The 17,702-nt window shown below is 41.3% G+C and overlaps 1 protein-coding gene across 1 annotated transcript in view; it reads right to left on the bottom strand.

Moving 5' to 3' along the window:
• DNAH8 (dynein axonemal heavy chain 8) overlaps window positions 1-17,702 on the bottom strand; it is a 224,806-nt gene that overhangs the window by 139,583 nt on the left and 67,521 nt on the right. The window contains exons 24-28 of the mRNA XM_040645126.1: window positions 12,867-13,030; window positions 11,363-11,555; window positions 9,017-9,139; window positions 7,346-7,476; window positions 2,894-3,047 (exon numbers count right to left, since the gene is read on the bottom strand). Coding sequence (XP_040501060.1) covers window positions 2,894-3,047; window positions 7,346-7,476; window positions 9,017-9,139; window positions 11,363-11,555; window positions 12,867-13,030 — 765 coding nt within the window. The remainder of the gene's footprint in view (window positions 1-2,893; window positions 3,048-7,345; window positions 7,477-9,016; window positions 9,140-11,362; window positions 11,556-12,866; window positions 13,031-17,702) is intronic.

Raw genomic sequence — 17,702 nt, 5'->3', positions numbered from 1 at the left:
TATAGCCATTACTTTGAATACTTTATCAGTTATATTACTTACCACCATATCATCAAGGGCTTTTTCTGAGGTTTTGTCTTTCATTTGGCACCTATTTCTCTGTTTCCTCATTTTGCCTGACTCTTTGGGTTTGTTTCTATGAGGCAAAACAGCTACCTCTCCCAGTCTTGAAGAAGTGGCCTTATGTAGGTGATGGACCTTCTCATTCAACTTTGCCCTAGCTCTTGGTGTCTCACAAAACTTTTTGATTATCTAAACCACCTGATCTATTGTTGATATGTCCCTGCTGTTGAGGGTGCACCAAGACCAGTGTTCCAAGGGGGAGGAATCTCATTGAGTACCTAGTTTCAGGCTGACTGGAATCTAGACCCTTAGGCAACAGCTTTTAAAGTATGCAAACACATACAGTCCTGTAGGGCCACAACCATATCCCTGCTGCCCTCCAGACTAGGAAGTCTCTCCAGATCGCAAAAGTTGGGGCTCCAGACAAATATATAAACTTTCCAGGAGGTTTTGTTGAGCTATCGCAAGGCCAAGGGGTTATGAAAGGACGGTGTCCTCCTGCTTACATTCCCTTTGTGGGTCTCCTCAACCTCTAGATGTGTGGGAAACCTAAAGCCTGTCCCTCTGGCAGAAGCTCCAAGCTAAGTAAATAGGCCTTTTTCCCAGGAAGACTGGAGTCGTGTTTCAGTCTGCTGTCTGTGCAGTGTCCTGGGTGTGGTGGCCTGCCAAGAACTGTCTTTCCAACTGTTACATTGCCGTGGCTTCCTTGGCCACCAGCATCAGGCAATCAAGGGGCATCCCCATGTAGATTGCCCGTGCCTGCTGGCTTTAACTAGGCAGCTGGAGAGTGTATAGGAGGGGCACGCTTGCCAGCTTCAGGAAAGAAGCAGGAAAATGTTTTAACTGCATGCTCCCATGGGCTTCAGGACTGCTGTGAGTGAGTGCCTTGTCTGAGTGTGCACACCAGCTTTAGACTGGCGTGGAAGAATGTTTCCACCATTTGTACTTGCCAGCCCCAGCCAAGGAAAGGGAGTGTCACAACCACCCATGCTTGCTGACCTTACCTAGGGAGCAGGTGAATGCCACATTCATCTCACCTGCCCTAGCCAGGGAGCAGGGGAGTGCCACAACCACCCACGTTCTCCAACTTCAACAATGCAGCAGGATAGCACTGACCACTCACTCACCCCTGCCTGTCTTAATAAGGTGGCAGGAGGGTGCTTTGTCCAAGCTTGCTCACCTGTGCAAGCAGGGTAGGTATAAAGTACAAAACTGGCATCCACCAGCAACCCCATCTCTGGGGGGAGTTTCAACTGTCCCCTGCCCCCTTCAGTTGATACTTTAAGATCAGCAAATGAATCCCACCTCTTTTCAAAGTGCTGGGATTGTTTGTTTGTTTGTTTGGCTGGGTCTTGGGGTAAGACTATACGGGAGCCCTTTAGAAGTGAATCTCAGTCTTATAGCACTTTGGGGCATTGCATGTCAGCCCTGTTAGCGTTCTTTTCTTTTCTTTTTTCTTTTCTTTTCATTTCGTTCTTTTCCTTTTTTTCTCCCATTGGTATTCTAAGATATTTTGGGGGCTTGTCTCTCTGGTGTATATTCCAGGGGTTGGGGTGTCTGATGACCAACCCCTCACTCCTCCAGGAGAAGCTCCATATTTGCGAGAACCGTCCCTATTGCATGTCACTGTGCTGAGGGTGAGGTTTTGGGCAAGACCGTGTCTCTGCCTCTCCTCCCTATCTTGACGTGGTCTTTTTATCCTTTGTTGTGGAGAAGCAGCTTATCCAGTTTTCAGATCTTTTCAGAGGGAAATAATCCATATGTAGATGTAGATTTGGTGCTTCTATGCGAGGAGGTGAAGTCAGGATTTTCCTATGCCACCATCTTGCAGAAAGAAGTCCTCTCTCCAAGGTAGTCAAGGAGCTCATGCAGCAGCAAGCATCAACAGACACCACTGCGCAGGGAAGAGTTAACACAGCGGGCTCGATTTTGAGCAGAGTATGCTTGCAGGGCCGGCACTGGGCCGTCAGCTGGGAACTTGGTTTTTGAATGTCTCCTCCATTACTAAGTGATCAGGTTGTTCTGTGCCTGGACTATTTATACAAACATTGTGATATATGGTGAACATCTGCTTTCCTTCTGGGAGTCTGGAATTTTGGCAGTTGTGTCTAGGCAGGGAGGACAACCAGACCAGCCCCTAATAAAAACTGTTCAGCTCCAAATCTCCAACAGGCTTCCCTGAATGGAAGCACCGCGCGTGAGTGACTGCACTTCGCTGCTGGAGGGGGAGAACTTCTGTATGACCCTTTTGGTGAGAACATACGAAGTCTGCACATGGATTTCTCCAGATTCCAACTGATGTGTCTTTTTCTGTCTCGATTTGGCTGTGAATCCTTGCTGTGCTGCTGTCATAAATCTTAGACATGAGTACAACTGTATGCTGAGCCCCCATGAGTCCTTCTAATGAAGCACCAACCATGTGAGTGATCGTGGGAGTGCTGACAAAGGTGATGTCACAAGTGGGGACACAAACATCTACTTAGAGCTTGCAGAACCCTTTCATCTCTTTTATACTCCTGACGATTAGATAGAGACTTTGATTCTTCTAAAATAAATTACAGGACCAAATTGAAGACTGATGGAATAAGTAAGCAATCATATTTAAAATGGAACAACGCATACAAAATGCATACAAAATTGTGCCGGAGGTGGGCAGCGTTAATTTCACAGGCAGCTTTTTAAAAAAATCTACCACCTCTTATACATTAATCATTTCTAAAATGAAAAATGTATGTTAAGTGGCCTCACTTGCAAAGGGTTGCTGCTTTTTCTGTTCAAATATAATTTACATTTTTAAAATATGAACTTTTTCTCTAGTTTTGAGACCTACCTCCCCTGAAGATAACAGGTTGTTAAGATATTCTAGAAATGCCTCATCTTTTATTTCATTGTCAGTAAAGATGAAGGTGATACCTTTTCCATCAGCACCAGCAACTTTGTACAGACCTTTTAAGTCCTCTGTTAGATTATTCACATTATAAGACCTAAAAAGGGTGGTAGAAAATTTAAAATTAAATATACATATATATATATAATCGTGATTTGTCTAAAAAGGACAATATAACCCATGGTAAGAAGAGCATCTTCACCTGCTCCAAGAGATATTATGTAAGAGTGTCTGCTAAACACACCGTTCAAAACAAGTATATTTTATTTAACTTGAGAAGTGAGAAATGGGAATTCACCAGAAGTGACTTATGAAGAATAATTAGAAATTCAGAAATGAACTTTTATTCTCTGCAAGCTGACAATCTTCCACAACAGATTTTGCCCGAGTGAATATACGCATAACATCTGAAACTAATCTGAAACTTGGATGAGTCTGGATTGGTTAAGAAAGTCAAGATAAATTATAAATAAAATTAGTGATAAATTACATACAGTGGTAATTTGTGCATCTCTTTAAGTGGCTAAATACAGAGACAGCCTACAGAAGAATATGCATTACGCAGTGTGATATAAATAATTGAAATGTTATAATTACGTAGTTACAGATTATGACAAGAAGATCTTGGCCTTTGCTTTTCTGTTTACTCTGTTTCCTACTAAATGTATATGCTACTGGAGGTGATGTGATGTGCAGAAATAAAGCAGACATTTTCTGAAGTGTTGTGTGTAAATCCTCGTGAGTGAACTGATAACACAGACATCCTCACTCGAAGGAGGCTGGATGGTGCAAGTCATAGGGAGTTGCGTGTAAGCCACAGGGGCTAGTGGAAAGACTACAGGCATTGGAACCAGAAGGACCTGCATTCAAATCCCCGCTCTGCAGCTTTGGAAATGTTTCTTTACGTTTCTTAGCTTCTGTTTTGCCCTCTGCAAGATGAAGCTAATATCTGTTTGTAAAGGCTGCTGCGGGCGTTAGAGATGATTTGGCTTAAGTGCATTCGAATGAATAAATAGCTGATTTTAAACTAGGAGGACCAGCTACCCCCTTCAGAGTGGCACTACAGTAAAACATCTTATAGACTTTGGCAAAAGGAACTCCACTGAAAGGAGAATATACATGCCTTTCAAGATAATTGCCAAGGGGGACATTCGTTAGAAGAGAAACTGGTAAGATGGTTTGCTGAGATATAGTTTGGTTTCTAGAAACCACTCTGGATTTCCTCCTCTCTGCCTTGCCTCTTCTTCTCACTCTCCACTGCAAGCAAGTCCCCTTCCTCTATGTTGGGAGACCCCTGCATTCTTCCCTCAGCCATTTTTTTCTCCTCACTATGCACCCTATTCATACTCCTTGTTACCTTAAAAGTGTTCTCTCCACTGAGACTTCTGTGCTGACATCTCCAGCACCCACTCCTGAACTCCACACCCATGAGTCTAATGAACTATGGAAACCATGCATTCTGCAAACATGTCACTCTCTGCATGTACTGGACTGAATTCCCATTTTACCCCCCTTAAAACTTATGGTCGTTTGTTTATTTGTTCAACACACATTTTTATGGTGTTGGTTAAAAGTACCCACTTGATAGTAATGGTAGATAAGACGAAGGTTATAATAGTCCATCCTCGGGGAGCTTACAGCCTAGTGAAGGAGACAGATGAGTGAACAAGCATTTCTATAGTGCAGGGTGATAAATACCACTAGAGAAACTAGATGTGTCATTCTAGACTTTCTTCTTTCCTCTTATTCACTCCATAGCAGATCAACTGCTAAGTCCTATCAATATACTAGGGACTATAAAGTCCTACTTTAAATTGTCCCCACTGACTCCTCTCTACTCCCACCTTCCCTGCTGTTTTAAAATGTTTCCAGGATTTGCTTTAGTCAGGTATGGTCAGAGACACAGACATGGAAAGGACTGCCATGAAGAAAGAGGCTTATCTTATACTCACAGATCCCAAGAAACAGGAGGGGATATGCCACACCGTACAGGGCTGCGTGGGGAAGCACCAGGGTCAGTCAGGAGGTGGAAGGAGTGAGAGGAACCATGGGCGACAGCCTTTACTGTGGTTTCCATGAGATAGGCAAAGGTAGGCAGGCTAAACAGATTTAGGATTGGCTTGTTTGAATAATTTCAATGGGCTCCAGAGCATAGATTCTGTCACTAGTTACTGGTCTTTGGCTCTGGGGTGATTAGGGCAGAGCGATATCGCTTCCTGGTGGAGAAAGCCAGATAGATGTGGTGGTTCAGAGTATGAGCTCTGGACTGGTTGGTTTACTTATGAAAGGCACACTCCTGGAGCAAGCCGTGAACTGTCTCTAAGAACTGGCTTGCCCTGGAGGGGCAGTCAGCAGGACCCCAGTGCCAGAGCATCAAGAAAACAGAAAACGAGAAAATACAGTTAACACTTTGGTAAACTGGAGGATTGTATGTCCCATCTCAGGAGGCATGCTGCTCGGATCCGGCCACCTGGGATGCAGGCACAGTGTTGCCAGATCTTCCAACTTTCAAGAGAAGTCAGAAATCCATTTTTTAGGTGAAATCTCCTAATTTTTAAATGTTGACAACTGATGTAATTTAATTTAATTAATCTCTAGATATTTGACACTTTATGTTTTTTTAATCTGCTCTTGTAATTTGTATCTTGTCAATTTTTTATCTATTTGGTAGCAGAGTGGTGTGTATAAATGGTTTAAATTTAAATTTAAAAAGTGACCTAAAATTTATAAGGAACTACAAAAAGCTAAACATTCAAGACAATCCTGAAGAAGAACAACAAAGTTGCTCAAGATATATTAAAACTACAGTAATTGAAACAGGTGGTAATAGTACAGAGATAGATACATTAGTGGAACAGACTGTAGTCACAGACATGACCAGTTGACTGATGGGGAAGAAATGACACTGTAATGTGCCAGGAAAAACATGACCTTTTCAATAATGGAGTTGGAGTGATTGGATATCTCTATTGAAAAATATAATCTTAACTCCTACCTCAGACTTTATAAGAAAATAAATTCTAGATGGGTTATAGTTCTAAATGTAAAAGGAGCACATGATATTCTCAAATATAAAGGAAATCACAGGAAAATATCTTCATAGGTAAACAAATATTTTTTTTTAACACAATACAAAGAGCACTAAAATAAAGAGGAAAAAAAACTGATAAGTTTCATTAAACGTAAGATCCACTGACGTGTACGTGGGTGGTTCAGTCAGTTAAGTGTCTGCCTTCGGCTCAGGTCATGATCTCAGCGTCCCCGGGTTGGACTCCCTGCTCAGTGGGGAGTTGGCTTCTTCTTCTCCCTCTGCCCTTCCCCCTTGCTCATTCCAATCCCCCCCAATAAATAAATAAAATCTTAAAAAAAAAAAGGTAAGGCCCACTGAGAGTGAAAAAGCAAGCCAATAACTTGGAGAAGATATGTGTAATATACACTCTGACAACAGAATTATATCCAAAACATATAAAGAACTAAAAATCAATTAAGAGAAAGAATCACACCCTAATTGGAAAAAAAAAAGAAGCAAAGGATATAACACAGATATTTCATAAAAGAGACTGTCCAAATGGCTAATAAGAGGTGAAAATGTGCTCGACATTAGCCACGGGAAATGCAGACTGAAGCCACAGAGACATACCAGGACACGCCCACCAGCATTGCTGAAGGGAAAACGACTCCAGGGCCAAAGCTGCACCAGGATGTAAAAGCAACAGAAATTCTCATGAACCGTCGGTGGACGTAGGTAGAACACTGTGGAAAACAACTCCTCGGATGGACTAAAGCTGAATATATGTTCACTCCACACCCAGCAATTCTATCTCCGCAAGTATACTCGGTCATACGCAAGAATATTCATGACAGCTCTACTTGCCAAAAAAATCCCCACAAATGTTCGTCAACAGCACAGCGGGTAACAAACTGCGGTCATACGTGAGACCGTGGAGGTCTATACAGCAACGCGAATGAACAAACCGTGGGTGCACGCAGCATCACAGATGAATCTCCCAAACAGAATACAAGCAACAGAAACTGGGCACAAAAGAGTCGACTCCGTAGCATTTGATGGATGGAAAGTTCAAGAATAGGTAAAATTAAGTGGGTTTAGAAGTCAGAATATAGTTAACCTTGGGAGGGTAATGACTGGGACAGGACAGGACAGGAAGGGGCACTTCCGGGGTGCTGGTATTTCATTTCTTCATCTGCAGGCTAACGGCCGAGGTGTACTTACTTTGTGACACCCATGATTTGTGTACATTTCAGCAAGTAAGTTACACCTAAATAAAAAGTTAACTTAAAAAAATACACCAAATTGTCGTATTTTTTTAAGTGAACATTTTACTTCAGAGAAATTAATTACAGAAAAATGTACTGCTGTGTTTTATTTCATCTTACCTGGTTAATGTAATCTGGAATATTTGATATCCCGCTATAAAAGAGGCCAATCTCGAAAGACTTTGTTTTCCCGAACCACCGACACCTACCAGCAACGCATTTCCACATGATGTTCGAATTATTCGTGAAATCTGTTTGGAAATAAAATGGTATGTATTGAAAAACAGAATTCAACCGTTTACATTTTGTTGCCTACCTAAATCCAAATTTTGAACACATGCTTGTCGACTACATTAGACTTTTTCCTTTAATGAGATATGTCAGAGTTTTTTAAATTAATGTCTCCTATTCATTTATTCAACTCAAATTCTTTCCTTGCCCATTATGAAAGAGAGAACAAATGGGCTTTCCTATTTCCTATTTCAAAGCCATTTTGTTTGTGTGTGTGTGTGTGTGTGTGTGTGTGTGTGTGTGTGTAATTTTATCATTTTCTGACTCAATGTGTGATGGAGCTACTCCTCCCAATCTCCAGAAAGTTTCGGATTGTCTGCTTATTATTCAGTCTAACACACTGACCCAGCCAGACACCAAGCTCTACAGTGAATACTACCTCTATTGGATCTCTGCCAAGGAAGTGCCAAAATTCTACTTACAAGGGGGGCAGGAAGGCATTTGTAGAAAAAGTCTTGGACTAGTCTTGTGTTGCTTTTCTATGGCTGATTTCCTCAATAAGGATAAGGCTGGAATTGTGGTTCAAATTTTATGCAGGCCAATTGAAGAGATTGCTAAAAATCTCCCTTTTACATTAATGCCCCTGATTAAGGGAGAGACTTAGATGGATCACTACATTTGTTATCACCACTAAAAACCTTTTTTTTTTTTTGTTAAAAAGTGGAAGTTTTACAGACGGCACATAGTCACAACACTTTGGTATGTATTAATTCTATCATTATATTTTAAACATGTTAATCACTTGGGGGTCCCAGGCCCCCAAGACCTTGCCATAGTGAGTACTCAATAATTACTTGTTGAGTGGATGAATGTGAAACTGCACTAGGACATCTGGAAATTCACCAACTTTGAGGAAGACAAATGTATAATAAACACAGAGCAAGCTGCCTCTTTATCAAACCTCCTGCAATGTGTTCTGACTTCCTGTAGAAACTCCTTTTCAGTCTACACATGAGACAAACAAATAGCTCCTTTCTGTAGCCTTTCAGACTTGGATCAAACCATGCTCCTTTGGGTGTTGTCTCTAACTGGTTTCTGTTCTTACACCAGTCCTGCGCACCCGCCTTACTCCTTCCTCATCAGTTTGCCATAATCTGTAAGCCAGTCATGAAACTGACATTCTTAAAAGCATCAACTTTTACTCCGTGGGGAAGGGAACAGGATTCCCATCATAACAAAATAAAATTTGAAGAGGGACTATTTCTTCACAGGGTTCTCTAGCTTACTTTCTAGAAAGGAAAAACTGACTCAACGTGTCAAAAGCTTTGAATACAAAACCCATCAATTTGGCCTTGAAAGGCATTTGCTGTCATGTAGCTGGATTCAGCTAAGGGGTTTCTGATTAAGCCTTTGTTTTCTGACACAGTGAACTGACCCAACCTATGGACATTCTTCTATACACTACTTGAAACTACATACTTCTCTCAAAACATTTATCTGTGAAATTTGCCCAGTTTTTACATGATCTATTTATATAAGCAAACAGTCAACAGTTAGAACCTTAATAAGATGAGTCATTGCATCTTTAAAAAACACTAGGTCAAGAGATGTTCCTCTAATGATTTCATTGAACTGTCTCTGGTAGAACTGGAGTTTTTCAGACAGAAAGTCAAAGGATGGGACCTGTGAGTGCAGAGAGAGAGAAAAATAATATTTAAGAGCCAAAATCTATGAAAGCAGCAATTGTAAAGTCTCTCAAAAGTAATTATAATTAAAAGAAAAAAAAACCTAATGGAGGGGCAACTAGATGGCTCAGTTGGTTAAGTGCCGACTCTTGGTTTCAGCTCAGGTCATGATCTCAGGATCCTGAGATCAAGCCCCATGTCAGGCTCCACACTCAGGGCAGAGTCTGCTTGAGACTTTAATAAATAAATAAATAAAGTCTTCTAAAAAAATAAAAATAAAAAACCTAATGGATTTCCAAACATTTGTCATGGATTAGTTGACTTTCAGTTATTTCCATTTTCAGAGGCCTTAAACTTAACTGCATTAGCTGGTGCCAGTATGAAATCATTCCTCGACATTTCCCTTCAAAAACCCCAACACCAACTCCCACCCACGGGAACTATGATTGGAATATAACAAATATTTCTCTGTTTGTATTTGCATTTTAATATTGTTTACGGATTTTAAAAAATACACAGAAGTTTTACATTGTTGATAGGGTCAAATTGTTTCGAAGTAAATATGCACAAATTTTTTTTGCAAATTTTTTCCCCCATTTAATTATTTGACCTACATGCACTTCAGAAGTACTTTGTTTGTGACCCTGCTTAAAAAATCTTTTTGGGCACGCTTGGTTGGTGTAGTCAGCTGGGTATTGACTTGCTTTTGGCTCAGGTTGTGATCTCAGGGTTGTGAGATTGAGCCCCGTATCAGCTCTGCACTCAGCACGGGGTCTGCTTGGGATTCTCTTTCATTCTCCCTCTGCTCCTCGCCCAGGCTTGCGCTCTCTCTCAAATAAATAAATAAATCTTGAAAATAAATCCTTTTGGAGGGGCACCTGGGTGGTTCAGTCGGTCAGGCATCGACTCTTGGTTTCAGCTTAGGTCATGATCTCAGGGTCATGGGATTGAGTCCCATATTGAGCTCCATGCTGAGCGTGGAGCCTGCTTAAGATTTTGGGTGGCTCAGTCCGTTAAGCATCTGCCTTCGGCTCAGGTCATGATCCCAGGGTCCTGGGATCAAGCCCTGCATCAGGCTCCCTGCTCAGTGGGGAGCCTGCTTCTTCCTCTCCCACGCCCCCTGCTTGTGTTCCCTCTCTCGCTGGCTGGCTCTCTCTCTGTCAAATAAATAAATAAAATCTTAAAAAAAAAAAATCTTTCTCCCTCTCCCTCTGCCCCTACCCCCCTCACCCATGCCACCGTGAGTGTGCACTTTCTCTCTAAGAGAAAAAAAAATCCTTTTGAAGTCCTGTTTCAAACTTCATGAAACCTATACATTAATTTAGGGAGAATGATGTGTTGCCATTTAATCAAGTAAAGTTTTATCATGTTTATCCCTAGATAAAAGTTTTACTTTTACCAATACTTGTTGCTATTGAATGAAGTACCTTCCTGTTATATTTTCTATCTCACGGTTGTTAGCAAGAGTTCGAAAACTTTTTCTGTAAAGGGCAGGATTAGGCTTTATGGCCCATATGGTTTGTCACAACTATTCCACTCCACCCTCGTAGTAGAAGTGGTCCTGGGCCATAAGTAAACAAATCCACGTGGCTATGTTCCAATACAACTTTGTGTATGAACACCGAATTTGAATGCCATATAATATTCACATGTCACACAATATTATTCTTCTTTGGATTCTTCTGCCCCCGTTTAAAAAATGCAAAAAACCTACTTAGCTCACAAATCTCACACAAAACAGGCAGAAGGCTGGATCTGGCCCATCAACCGTAACTTGCCAGGCTTTCACATAGAGGATAGTTACTGAGTTTTATATTTATATCACACTTGGTCATCTTACGGAACTGTTAGTAGTAAAACAGATGTTCAGTTCTTTTCTATTATATTAAGAGATAATCATCTCTCATTTGCACACAATGTTTTTGTTTTTTCCTATCTGATAATTACATCTTTTTTTTTTTGGTCATTTGTTTCATTGCCTAGAACTTTCAAAACCATATTAAATAGTAGTGATGATAGGAGACATCTTTGTCTTATACCTGACTTTAATGGGACTGCTGCTAAATTTCACTGAAATACTTTACTTGGTGTGTGATGACATGAATCACAACACGTAACTAATGTAAAGTTATGACAGCCCCGCGGTGGGACTCTGGGATGCGGAGAAATAGGTAGTTAGGTGAGTGATCGAAAAGCTCCTTTCAAAGGTGAAAATAAATACCAGTTCATAAATTTTGGGCACTTCGAACACAGTGTCTTCGGGTTCATCACCAGTTGGTTCAGGCATCTCCCGGAGAAAATCTACAAAGTATGGCTCAGGAAGAATAGACGATGTCACATCTGGGTTAATGTTTTCTTCAACTGCTCGAACAAGATGGATATTAAACCACTGCTCATCTTCGGGAGTTATAAATCTGAAAGAAAAATACAGGAGTAAATATGTAAACTATGAAGGCATCTTCCCTAATTGAACATGTCCAACCTCCCTCCACCTCCTGAGGCCCCACCCTGCACTTTGGACTCCTCAGAACACAGGAACAGACAAGAACATCCCTTCATTTAAGAGGGTTATAACATGGAATATTACTTATAGAAAATACTGGCAAAGAGTCTCACCTTGATCAATCTTAGGCACCTCTGAATCCTCTTCCCAATTGGGCTTTGACTTGAGGACTTCTGCGTCCTTCTTTGCATCACCCAATCGTACCAAGAATCCGGTCAAGTGGGTTTAATCCCAGAATCTCCCAATCCCCATATCTGATCACCCTCCAATATCGGACCAAATTCCTCATTCCCCATCACCTAGGTAATATCTACTCACCATAGCCTGCTTTCAGCAAGAACCCTACCAGGTCAGTTAAGCTTGAATTCCTCCCTTACTCTTGATATTTCCTCCCCCATAGTTCTCCATCCACTGACCCTCCCTAAACGGTCCCATGGCTATAAATTCCCACTCTGTCTTTGTCATATTTGGAGTTGAGCTCATTTTCTCTCCCCTCCTGCAAAACCCCATCGCAGTCGTCTATATAGCCATTGCGATAGTCCTGAATAAAGTCTATATGCCTTATTGTTTTAACAATGTCATGAGTAATTATTTTTCTTTAACAATACAGATGAGTCACTTAACTGGGGTTAAAGTTTCCTAAAACTTGCAATAGGAGTGCAGACTGACATTCGGTAGTGGGCAAGCGTCCACTTTCCAGTTTTGTGAGTATGCAATGCACAAAGGTCCTTTTCAGACCTATAGTATCAGAGGGGGAAGAGCGGAAGGAGGGGGACCAGCATTTGAGGAATACCACGTATGTGTGCGATGTTGCGGTAGACCCTTACAGCTTTGTAAGATCAGCATCACCATCCATATTCTATACAGGAGGAAGCTGAGGCTCAGAACAATGACTGAGCCCATGTTCCCAGATTTCACCAAGCAAAACCCACACGGAGCTCAAACGTTTTAGAAAATATACATAACTAAAATTTGCCTTTGCATGTTATCAAGTCTCTGATGATGCGGTGATTTAAAAAGATGTGCTGTGGAAATCATACTCAAGCAGACTGGCAGAGCATTTTTTAAGAGACCCAGCAGGTGGGAAATGGCATCAATGCTTGACAAGCCCCAGAGCAAATGAAGACAATACTCTAATTATTTGAGTAGATAATGCAGGAATTAGTCTCACAGTGTCAACTTGTTATATAGTACATTTAGACTCAAGTGCTATAATACACACCTGTCTGCAATTACTCTGTTGCACTCGTGTTTGAAAAGTGATAGGAGAACAGATACCGAATCACACTCCTCGGCTTTTATGGTTAACATTCCTTGCCAAATTCTGGAAAGATCTCGAAGATTGAAAATGTAATGAAATTTAGAAGGAGTTGGCAGCATCTTCACCTAGAGATGGACAAAAATGTATTACTCTCAATGTGCTTTTCAGATAAAGCTAAAAGCAGAACTGCTTTTTAGAGCTACTTTCTTTCACAAATTTTATTTTAAATGAAATGGGCTGAGTAAATAAACCAAGATTAAGTTTATATTTTTGTCGCAGCACTGATGAGAAAAACACATCATAAATAAACCAACATAGAATTTCAAAGACCATAAGCTCTTGAATAGGAACCACTCAAGAATAACACCCTGGACTGGGAAAATTGGACAGCTACATGCAAGAGAATGAAACTTGACCACTATCTCACACCATACACAAAAATAAACTCCAAATGGATGAAAGACCTCGATGTGAGACAGGAATCCAACAAAATTCTAGAGGAGAACATAGGCAACAACCTCTACGACATCGGCCAAAGCAACCTTTTTCATGACACATCCCCAAAGGCAAGAGAAACAAAAGATAAAATGAATTTATGGGACTTCATCAAGATTAAAAGTTTCTGTACATCCAAGGAAACAGTCAGAAAAACTAAGAGGCAGCCCACGGAATGGGAGAAGATATTTGCAAATGACACTACAGATAAAGGACTGGTATCCAAGATCTACAAAGAACTTCTCAAACTCAATACACGAGAAACAAATAAACAAATCAAAAAATGGGCAGAAGATATGAACAGACACTTTTCCAATGAAGACATACAAATGGCTAACAGACACATGAAAAAATGTTCAAAATCATTAGCCATCAAGGAAATTCAAATCAAAACCACACTGAGATACCACCTTACGCCAGTTAGAATGGCAAAAATAGACAAGGCAAGAAACAACAATTGTTGGAGAGGATGTGGAGAAACGGGATCCCTCCTACATTGTTGGTGGGAATGCAAGTTGGTACAACCACTCTGAAAAACAGTGTGGAGGTCCCTAAAAAAGTTAAAAATTGAGCTACCCTATGATCCAGCCATTGCACTACTGGGTATTTACCCCAAAGATACAGACGTAGTGAAGAGAAGGGCCATATGCACCCCAATGTTCATAGCAGCAATGTCCACAATAGCTAAATCGTGGAAGGAGCCGAGATGCCCTTCAACAGATGACTGGATTAAGAAGTTGTGGTCCATATATACAATGGAATATTACTCAGCTATCAGAAAGAACGAGTTCTCAACATTTGCTACAACATGGACAGCACTGGAGGAGATAATGCTAAGTGAAATAAGTCAAGCAGAGAAAGACAACTATCATATGATTTCTCTCATCTATGGAACATAAGAACTAGAATGATCAGTAGGGGAAGAAAGGGATAAAGAAAGGGGGGTAATCAGAAGGGGGAATGAAACATGAGAGACTATGGGAAAAAAAAAAAAAAAAAAGAATAACACCCTGGATGCCAATTCCAATGCCTGTTCAACCACCATCAGTTGGCTTTGAACAAGTCGCTTCCCCTGAATTCTTTTTTTTTTTTAAAGATTTTATTTATTTATTCGACAGAGATAGAGACAGCCAGCAAGAGAGGGAGGGAACACAAGCAAGGGGAGTGGGAGAGGAAGAAGCAGGCTCATCGCGGAGGAGCCTGATGTGGGGCTCGATCCCATAATGCCGGGATCACGCCCTGAGCCGAAGGCAGACGCTTAACCGCTGTGCCACCCAGGCGCCCCTCCCCCTGAATTCTTAAAAACTACGTGAGTTGTGGGAATGACCATGCCTAATCATTGTGAACCATATTAGTGTGTATGTGGAAATATGTCATTACAAAAAACTGGGTGTGAGCTGGTTGCCACTCAGTGAAAAACAACGAAAGTTCACTTCTAAAGTCAATAATGACTATTTCTATAGATTGCTTTAAGGTCTTTAGTATCTTTGGATTTCCACCAATTTATGTGTATATCACAATCTACATTTGGAGATCCAAACTCAGTCAGCATGCTTTCACATGTCTGTTTATCTATAATAAGTGGGCAGGCAAGTCTGACATGCAGCTCTAACGACTGGGTGGTTTTCTAGGTTTTCTTCGTTTGTTTGAACACTAACTTATTAGTTCTACCAACTTCAGAGTCCAAACCGGCAAAGCTATAACAATGACACATCCTTGTGCAGAGAGATACCAGTTAGGGATAAACCCGAGGTATACTAGCTGTGGGAAGCATTGCTGGCCATGTGCAAAGACTGCAATTGATACCATTAGCATCATCTTGAATGTGAAAACAGTAATTCTGGAGATTCAAAGTAAACTCCCCACATGATTAATTCGGGAAAGCAAATGCTTTCTTTAGGACCTATTCATGGAATATGCCCTTTCTACATTGAAAAAGTACCCCCATTGAGCTTATAGCATAATCATTACAGGCTAATTCACGGTATCAGTTAAAACAGCAGGTAGCCTGGGAAGACATAATGAAGACAAGTGTTATTTTACCAGTTATCCTTCAATTTCCCTCTTTGCTCAGTTCCATTCCCAGCTAAAATATTCATTCTACTCACCAAAATGTAAAATTATATTACAAATATGCAGAAATAAAGGGCTAAGACTGTGTGGATATTGCTTATTTCTTTGCTGTAAAGGACCACTGCTGGGATGATAGCCATTGAGACCATCATTAAAGAGAATCGAGTAAATTCCTTCCCCCCCCCTTTCTCACATGTTAATCTGCTTCTCTCCCTTTGATTTTTGTCAACTCCTTCCATTCCTTACCTGGGCTTCTGCCTTAAAGCTGTTTAAAGTAGGGGTGCCTGGGTAGCTCAGTCGGTTGAGCACAAAACTCTTGATTTTGCCTGAGGTCATGATCTCAAGGTCATGGGATCCAGCCCCATGTTGGGCTCCACGCTCAGTGGGGAGTCTGCTTGAGATTCTCTCCCTCTGTCCCTCCCCCCAACTCTTTCTTTGTCTTTCTCTCAAATGAATAAATAAATCTTTAAAAAATAAGGCTGCGTAAAGTAATATAAAGATGAAGTAGTATACAAGGGTTGAAAGTGCTTTGTGAGGATGGGAGATTTCAAGAAAAGATACAAACAAGGCTGCTGATTTGGGGGTGGGGAGAGGAGGAAGATTCATTCATTATTCAGTGGCTGTTTTTGAGCACTTCCTGCTGCCCTTAAGAAGACAGCATGGTAACTAGCATCAGGGAGCTTCCATTCTAGTGGGGGAGCCTGACAATAAATAAATAAGAAACAAATATATTGGTAAACAAGCAAATTGACAAATAATAATGATAAAAGTCATGGTCAGAAAAAATGAAGTAGGGTCAGGAGACAGATGCTGACTGTGATAGGACCATGGACAGTTACTTTAGAGCCAATGATCTGAGAGAGCCCCTCTGGAGGTAAGAAGGATGAGAAGGAGTCAAATAAAGTATGAGGGCCCAGAGGCACAAAAAAACGTGGGGTGTTCAAGGAACAGCGAGAGGGCATGGCAGCTGGAGCAGAAGGTGGAAGGGGCGAGCAGGGACCAGCTCAGGATGAGTTTCACAGGCCACAGCAAGGTGTTGGGTTTCACTCTAAGTGTACCTGAGAGCCTCCTGGTGCTTTTAAGAAGGAGTAATGATCTCTGATTTACTGCTTTAAAAAGCATTTTAGGACTATGTAAAGAACAGGCTCTAGGAGGGCAAGAAGAAAGCAAGTCACTGCATGGTCCAGAGGGTAGGTGAGAGAAGAACCTATCAGGGTGGCAGAGAGTGCTCAGCTTTGGGATATATTCTGAAAGCATGGTAACTGAGACTTGCTGATGCATTGGAAGTAGAGGGATGAGGGAGACAAATCAAGGACGGCACCGGTTTTTTACTCTGAGGAGAAGGATCAGTGGTGTTGCTATTAACTAAAAAGATGCACAGGTCTGAGGGAAGTTCATATTGAAGGACAATTAAGAGTTCTGTGTAGACATGCTAACTTGGACATCTAAATGGTGATGTCTACTAAACAGTTAGAAATCAAGATGGTGCCCAGCAGAGAGGCCTGCTTTTGGAAGCACTGATTTTGAAGTCATCAGCGTGGAAATGGTGTTTAAGGTCTTGAAGCAGGAGAAACCACCTAGGTAAAGAATGCATACAGGGAAGAGGTCCTAGAGTCAAGATTGGGTGCACTCCAGTATCTAGAGGAAGGGAAGAAGAGGGGGGACTTTTAAAAAGGTAACTTGTCAGGTAGGAAAAAAACCAAGAGCATGAGGTCCATCGAAAGCCAAGTGAAGAAGGTGTCAAGAGGGATAATTTATCTCAAATGCTGCTGAAGAGTCAAGTAAGAGGAAGAAATCAACCTTTGCATTTGGCGAGACTGAGGTCTTTAGTGACCTTGATGAGAGCAGTGGAATGAAAGCTTGTGCAAAACACATTAAAGAAGTAAAGAAAGATGAGGAATGGAACCAGCAAACATTCATATAACAAAAGAAGCATCGGGGGCGCCTGGGTGGCGCAGTCGTTAAGCATCTGCCTTCGGCTCAGGGAGTGATCCTGGCGTTATGGGATCGAGCCCCACATCAGGCTCCTCCGCTATGAGCCTGCTTCTTCCTCTCCCACTCCCCCTGCTTGTGTTCCCTCTCTCGCTGGCTGTCTCTATCTCTGTCAAATAAATAAATAAAATCTTTAAAAAATAAAATAAATAAATAAATAAATAAATAAAAAAAAAATAAACAAAAGAAGCATTAATGGAAAGCCACCCAGAAGGCCAAAGCTTTTCAGAGAAATAA

Source organism: Ursus maritimus, unplaced genomic scaffold (genome assembly GCF_017311325.1).
Source record: "Ursus maritimus isolate PB19 unplaced genomic scaffold, ASM1731132v1 scaffold_30, whole genome shotgun sequence".
Taxonomy (NCBI): Eukaryota; Metazoa; Chordata; class Mammalia; order Carnivora; family Ursidae; genus Ursus; species Ursus maritimus.
The sequence above is the reverse complement of the archived record's forward strand: the minus strand, read 5'-3'. Positions and strand labels throughout refer to the sequence as shown.